This window comes from Archocentrus centrarchus, chromosome 16, assembly GCF_007364275.1.
Source record: "Archocentrus centrarchus isolate MPI-CPG fArcCen1 chromosome 16, fArcCen1, whole genome shotgun sequence".
In the NCBI taxonomy this organism is placed as follows: domain Eukaryota; kingdom Metazoa; phylum Chordata; class Actinopteri; order Cichliformes; family Cichlidae; genus Archocentrus; species Archocentrus centrarchus.
Window position 1 is genome coordinate 14,999,260 of NC_044361.1, and position 7,465 is coordinate 15,006,724.

General features: G+C 38.1%; 1 protein-coding gene across 3 annotated transcripts; it reads right to left on the reverse strand.

Annotated features, from left to right (window-relative positions):
- Positions 1 to 2,676: 2,676 nt before the first annotated feature.
- LOC115794873 (uncharacterized) lies at positions 2,677 to 6,659 on the reverse strand. Of its 3 annotated transcripts, none has more exons than XM_030750556.1 (7): positions 6,453 to 6,659; positions 5,284 to 5,377; positions 4,853 to 5,162; positions 4,458 to 4,516; positions 4,116 to 4,249; positions 3,804 to 3,931; positions 2,677 to 3,542 (listed from the first exon to the last, which is right to left on the reverse strand). In XM_030750556.1, the coding sequence occupies exons 2-7, from the start codon at positions 5,289 to 5,291 to the stop codon at positions 3,171 to 3,173; spliced, it is 1,011 nt and encodes a 336-aa protein (XP_030606416.1). In that variant the 5' UTR covers positions 5,292 to 5,377; positions 6,453 to 6,659; the 3' UTR covers positions 2,677 to 3,170. The 3 variants fall into 3 exon arrangements, with proteins under 3 accessions (XP_030606416.1, XP_030606417.1, XP_030606415.1); XM_030750557.1 differs by lacking the exon at positions 6,453 to 6,659 and adding an exon at positions 5,501 to 5,639 and having other exon boundaries at positions 4,853 to 5,185; XM_030750555.1 differs by lacking the exon at positions 6,453 to 6,659 and having other exon boundaries at positions 5,284 to 5,639.
- Positions 6,660 to 7,465: the final 806 nt, after the last annotated feature.

A 7,465-nucleotide genomic window follows, 5' to 3' on the forward strand; every position in this document is an offset into this window, starting at 1 on the left:
GAGGGGCAATGAATATAATCCTTTAATGGGAAAAAGTGGTATAAAAGGTATGCATCCAGGCGTGAAGTCTTGTTTGTCCGACCCGCATTCTGCTTATTATATGCTGCGGTTGATGAGTGTATCCGCTAAATGCCTAGGATGGAAAATGTAAAAATTGTCACAAGTTATCGCTCTGACTTCACAGTCCTTGAGAGATGAAGCACAAAGCACACTCTACCTGAACTCTACAGAGTACAGAAAGACCAGTAATCTTCCGCTTGTGCTTCAGAAGGGAGGGACAGAAAGCACACAATAGCATCATCCACTTCTGATCCAGTTTGTGAAAGGAGAAGAGCGAGAAAAGAAAATGAACACAGTGCCTCAGCACTTGCACAGAACGGGGAAAAAAGTGTAGAAACAACCTGACAACACTGAAATTCTAAAATTTCACCTCAGCTTCCTAGTGCTCAGGATAAATACACTAGGAAGCCAAATATAAGACGCAAAATGTGAAATTCCAAGAAAAATTAACATCCGTGGAGTCATTTAGATGATTTAAACATGTAGCTCTACAGACACATTTTTATATCCACAACGGACCCAAATGGAGTAATCCCAAAAAGTAAGGAAACTGATCCTTTCCATCTTCATCTCATCATCTTACTCTCCTGTCAAAGAGAGGACTTTTAGATAAGCAGCGCAGAGCTAAGAAACTCCACAGACCAGAGCTGGTTTCCAAGGTAACAGCAAACGGGGCCCCTTTGGATCGAATGGCTAATTTCCACACCTGTACTCCTCATTGCAACTGCAGAGCTATGTGGATTTCAACTGTTTTTATGACTGCTTGCCCGAAGCAATCAGCTGCAACAGAGGTGACCGCGCCATATAGGCTGCAAGAACTACAGAGTGCCACCTCATTTGTAGTAGCACACTGATGGAAACTGCTGGCTTTTCCTTCCTTGCTCATCTCTGCCACTGTCGTGTGCGCGTGCGTGCGTGTGTGTGTTATGTCAGCTCGTTCTTGTTCTAAATTTCATTTTCTTGCCAAAATCCACAGTGTGGCTGTTTCTTATAGTGTGTCCTCACTTCTTCCTCATCTCCCATTGTGATCTCATATTCAAGCTTTCATCACATGGCTCTTTTCATCCCTGTCAGTCTGTCACTTTATCCAGACTAAGTCCTCTCCCGGTCCTTTAATAAGTAGTTATCATAGACAAAGGAATTATCTGCTTGAAGTTTCAAACTCTACTGAGTTTAAGAAGTTACTGACTGATAATTTAATTGGCCACTTGAATTAATTTGAGCCATTTCTCTATAATAATTTATTAACACCGAACAGAAAGTTGACACTGCTGTAAAAATCCTGCTTTTGAACTTCAGTTTGAATCTTCTTAACCTGATGCACTAAAATCTTTCTTAGGCTCTTCAGGTGGACAAAGGCTCACCACTTCCTTCCTGAAACTGAGGCCTGGTGGATGGACAGATGGATGGTTTATAACCTATGGTATAACTGCCACTAGAGGGGAATTATATTACTTTGGCTTCAACTTGTAAGGAGAAAGCAGCAACCTTCGGGCTGTAAAATCAAGCTGGAATTAAAGTGCCTAAAACTGCTGTTCTTGAAACAGTAATTTAAAGGTTGTCTCATAGTCCCATAGACTCCCATATTAAAATGCTCAACAGTAAAATTAAAGCTTTTCACAGGCAGATACTTTCCTCCATTGTGACATCCTAACTGGGAGTGAGTTTTTATATAACACACTCATTTAAATGGTGTTAAGGCCTAATATTATGCACAATTATGGGCATAGCTGTGTTTGTGTGTCCGGCGGCTCTTGTTTCTCCCTGTTCACTGTTACGTTGTGCTCAAAGACACTCTGAGGAGTTGGCAGTTTTTAAAGGGGAAAGCTGATGCTGATTTTGGCCATAATTAGGAGCGTGTTGAATATCACAGTGAATTATGTATGAACAAAGCTCGCAAATCAAGAGCTACCTAGTGCTAGCAATAATCAATATCTTGCCAGCTTTTTAACTCATGTTCAAATATGATCGCATATGGTCTCACAAAAAAACAGAAAGAAGAGGAAGAAAAAAAAGAAACTTTAAGCTCATTCATAAACTCCTGACTTCACGCAGCCACACCTATGATATTTGGTGTTATTGAAGAAGAAGGTTTGAAATCTTTAATTAGAGAGAGCTGGAGAACACTGATTTTCAATCAGGTGTCCAGGAACTCTTTAAAGTTTCTTTGAATTAAAAATAAGCAACAAGCAAGATTAATGACAATATTTCAATTTTTTTTTTTTTTTTTTTAAAAACACAGTTAATTGGCTTCATAAAGACAATGTGGGTGTAGTTTAGGCCAATTTGATTAACTTAATTTGATTAACTTTCCGTAAGCTAACGACTCCACAACACTTTTTATTCGTTCACAGTAAAATGGGCAGTGTTAATGCAACACTAAAAGAGTCAATTTTAACACTGAGCCAGTGAACATATGGTCCCGCCCTGTACAGTGTTAAAATTACACTGAGCTCAGTGTTACATTTTCAGAGTTGATTTTACTCTGATTAGAGTTAAATTTAGCTATAGAGTAAAATTTAATCAGCACTCACATTGTTAATATACTTTTACTCTATGACATAAATAACACTCACAGTGTTATTTAAATATGACACTGCTACTTTAAGTGTTATTCTAAATCAACTCCTACAATTTTTTCTTAACAAGTGTAAGATCTATTTAACTGTTAATTAAATTTAACTCTAAACAGTGTTAATGTGTAACCAATTCAGTCAGTGTCAAAAAAATTTACACAATTATATACTGTTTTTATAAACCTATTGTTAATATTTCTTACGACATACAGCCAAAGATATTTGTAGCACAAAAAGAACCCATCTTCCTTGTCTTATTAATTTATTAAGTTCAGTACAAAAATAAAATGCACTTAAAGGCTTCTCTGCATTTTCAGTTTGATTAGAAAGAAAAAACTTTTCTAAGACAATGTGAATTTACTGGAACATCTTTATCCATTTATCTAAGAAATACATATTTTTTGAAGAACTTGACATTAGTGCCATTTTTAACAAACGACAAATATCAATTGGTCAGTGACAAAGTTAAAAGCACCCATTTTCTTAAGGTCACATAAAATTTTACACAAAAGCTTTTCAAATTAGATCTTTAGATTACCAGTGACCAATTAGGAATATGTTGTTGCCGATGAAATTCTGTAGCCCCAGTTGAAAGTAATTTTGTGTTTGACATGGAGAGAGAGAGAGTTCACTACAAAGTTCTGAAGCAATTTCAGCACCTTCCTTTAACTCTCCAAGTTCCAAGACGTACATGTTGTGGAGGATTTGATTATAAACAGTTCCAAATACGAAGTGAAAAATTTCATCAAAAGCTCCAAGTGAGCTGGCTGACATGCATGGTACGACCTGCTTGTCCAGAACAATGAAGAACTCATGAATGGTGCTCCTCTTTGTCCCAACAGCAAGTGGGTAGGGCTGCGTAGTGGAGTTCATGGCATCAGCATGTTCCTGGACACTTGTTCCACTCTAAGTATGAAAAAAAGGAAAAATAAGTGGGATTTAAAATTTCTGTCAAAAACTGCCAGAAGCTTTCCCTGTCAAAGTTCAAATCAACACCTAACCAACACTCTCTGCCCCCAAATAGAAGAATACATAGCAATAAAAGGAATGAAATTGGTTCCATATAATTTTAAAACAGAATCCATTTCATATATGAAAAGAATCATAGCAAAAGAGGAGAAAGGGAACAGGTAATAGTTGTTGCAAAAATTAACATACATTACAAACCTTCTGGAAGACCACATGGTGCTCCTCATCCTGGGATGGAGAAACCTTCCCACGTCTTTTGTAACCCTGACAGGAAGGAGGAATCAGGTGGAACAGGAGAATGATGGAAGCAAGATCACTGTCCCAGCCTGTGAGAACAGAAATAACACAGAACATGAAAATAAAGAAAAAAAATTAGAAGGCTATTCCTTTAAAGCCGAAACATAAAGAAATCCGATAGAAAATTCAATTAAATAAAAAATTCTTTACAATTCCTCCAGCTACTATTAATACTTTAAAGAGAAAGGTTTAAGTCCTACAGAATAAAACTACCAGAGGTAAGGGTCTCATCCAGTTCCTCCTCACTTGAAGCTCCTTCAGCACAGTAGATCACTTCTTCAAGGTCGGTTGAGGTAGGGAGAGTCTTGCTCTGCTGGATCACTTTATGCTTGAAAACAGTCGGCCACCTAAAGTAAAAGGCATTCTATTAATTGAGCACAGAAAATAAGACAAGAAGTACAACACTCATCAAAAATAATAAAAAACACATTGAAAATAATCACTGCAAACCATACACTACCATGTTGAAAAATTATGTAAAATAAAAACAAATGTATTCCAATATAAAACGAATGTTTGCAGTTTATGGGGGAAAAAAAAAATGTTGGCACTAACCTCTCCAAAAACCTGGTAGCTACATCTTCTCCAAATTCCAGAATGAAGTCTTGCTCAATCTAAACATATGGAAAAAGAGCTTATTGCAATATAACACAAAGCCAATTCATCTCCAGGCCTTTATTTCAGGGGCAGGTTTGTTTAAAGAGGTTATTAATTTAAAAAACAAAGATCTTACTGGATTGTGTGATCAACTCATGATCAGAAACTAACTTCTTTGATTTAATTTTTTTGACCAAACCTACTTAGGTAAAGCATCAAAAGTAAAGTGTGGAGTTTGCCCAAAATGAGATGTATAGCTATTTTAGAAGGTTTTCATTTTAGAGAACAAGTCAATTCACTTATGAACACACAATTGTACATCAACAGGCTATTTGTGTAAAATGCTGAATTACCAAGCCTCTGACATCTCTGAAGCGAGGAAATTCAGTCAAGACGCTGGATGATCTGTTTTCGTCCAGGACCATCTTGCAATGGTAATCAAACATCATCTTCATTTTGTTCCTGATGGCGGCCTCATCAGAAGAGTATTTCATGAAGGAATTAGCTTCCTTATATGGCTCTTCTCTTAGGGTCACCTCAGGGTTAAATGAAGCATCTCCTCTGGCTGTTGGTCCACACCCAGTCAGCTGACATGATGATCTTCTCCCCTCTGATAAGGTGCTCTTCCTCTGGATGATTTTAAGCCTCCATGCTAAGTAGCCACTTTAACCATAATAGAAATCTTCCTTTAAAATAGGTTAACAGGCTATTTTATTAGAAAGGCAGCATTTGGGTCAAAAGATAAAGAATTTAAAACAACTTGGATATTGGATTTAATACTTACATATCCATTTTTGGAATAAGGATCACGCAGGTTTGGGAACTTTTCAATCATGCCTTGAGCATACATCTCTCTCACATGTTGTGGTGGTGCTGTCCTAAAGGAGCAAATTAAATTAGGGCTGCAACTTTAGTAATTAAGTATTCTATCGATAATTCCATTGATTACTGAAGTAATTGGATAAGAATTACAGTTCATCTGCATATTTTAACTTCCGTACAGCAGTTTTTCCCTGTGTGAAACAAACAGGGTGGATGAAGCAGCTACAAAGTTGTCTTTTCTTCACTTGCTGATCAGGTGGTTGATGGAGGACTTCCAGCTGCTTCCCAGTAAACGTTTAATAGTGGGTGGTTCGGGGGGGGGGGGGGGGGGGGGGGGGGGGGCTTCTTTTGGATGCTAGAAAAACGTCTCCTTTTGCTCCACCTGAGCTCACGTCTCAGTAAGGGCTCCGCCTCTTTAGGTGTGTATGAAGCAAGCAGCAATAATAGCAGCGATCTAGCCAGTGCGGAGTCCGCGGGGTGTGCTCCTGTCTGCTAAATGCTGTGACAACAGAATTCTGAAAGTAAACCGATTTTCTCAGCCCAGTGCAACGGCGTCTCAGCGCCTGGCGATCAACGACTAAAACACTGTTTTGACTCAAGAATTACTTTAAACAAACCACAAACGTAGTTGATCATTTGATATTCATCTGAGGACGATTTCATGTTCGTTGATAGTAACAAGCATAACTTTAATAGAATACCATTAAAAAGTAGAAATAGCTGAGATTTAATTAACACCGACGATACATTTCATGCTGTTTCAGAGGAACCGCAGCTCCCACAGAAGGAGTTTCCCCCGAGGCAAATTGAAAACATAACCCGGGGGAGCTCGAGGCAGGTGTCTGAAGTCAATTCCCAAAATCAGCCCTGAAGTATATTTTATAGGTTCCTATCAACGTTTGGAAGCGTAGTGACCCGTTAATGCAATTTTATGTCTAAAATGCCATCTTTATTTAATGCTAAATATAGGATAACATTTTGAAGGTTTAAGCTAGCTAACAACTCCTCAAACATCTGTCACGTGAAAAGCATATTTTTTTCTGTCTGAAGAACCATGTTATTTTAATATGCTGCTTTGAGTGTAACGACAGTGAAAATTCAGGAAAAAAATGAAAAATTGAGGAAACTTACCGAGACTTTTCCAGCAAGGCGGAGAAGTTGAAAATGGCGCCGATAAAATTCTCTTCGGTCTGGCACAAAGTGCAAGGGGGCGGAGCTTTTCAGAGTACTTTTTTACACTCAGTTTGGAGAATTTTCATTAACACTGCATTATAGTGTTTTAGTAACTCTAACCGAGTGCATTTCCTTTAACACTTGACAAGTTACACTGTAAAGAGTTATTTTTAAAAAACCTGTTTTAACTCTGAATATTTACACCAACACTGCAGAACATAAGGAGGCATTTTACACCCACTGGTGTTGAACTGACTCTTATAGAGTTTACATGTTCTGACACTGCTTATTTGACACTCAGGATTTTACTGTGTTCTGACCAATTTTGAGTGAATAATCAAATGATTGGTGAACTCTTCTTCACAGTGATAAGAAGAGCTGGAGGGGGAAAACATAAATACAGACAGTAATTTGTACCCCCACCAAAAGTTCTGTGGGGTGTATTTGTTGAATTTTCCTCAGGTTGAATGCCTGTCCTCCAAGGGCCAGTATCCAAACACTCCAACAGCATTGCAAAGGTTCTAATTTGTGTGTGTCCTAATGACTGTTGCCCCAAGCTGTTTGCACAGATTCTCGGCAAGCCATGAGAAGGTCAGCATGGCATCACAGCAGACGTTAAAGACAGACTTAATTGTTTGGACAATTGACAGCTCTCTCTCTCTCACACACACACACACACACACACACACACACACACACACACACACACACACACACACACACGGAGCAAGAGACTCATGTATCCATTATTTCAGTGGACATTTCATTGACTAACCCCCCCCCCAAAGATACATTCTGATAGTGTGACTGCTAAAAGACACTGCTTTAAAAAAAGTAATTTTTTTCTCTCTCTTTTTTGGACCTTTATTTTACCACATAAAATGTTTGAGAATCAGTTATCATTTATAAACAATAATCAAGTATAGCATCAAGTCAATTGGGATATTGATCTGGTCAGTTAAGTAGCAGAG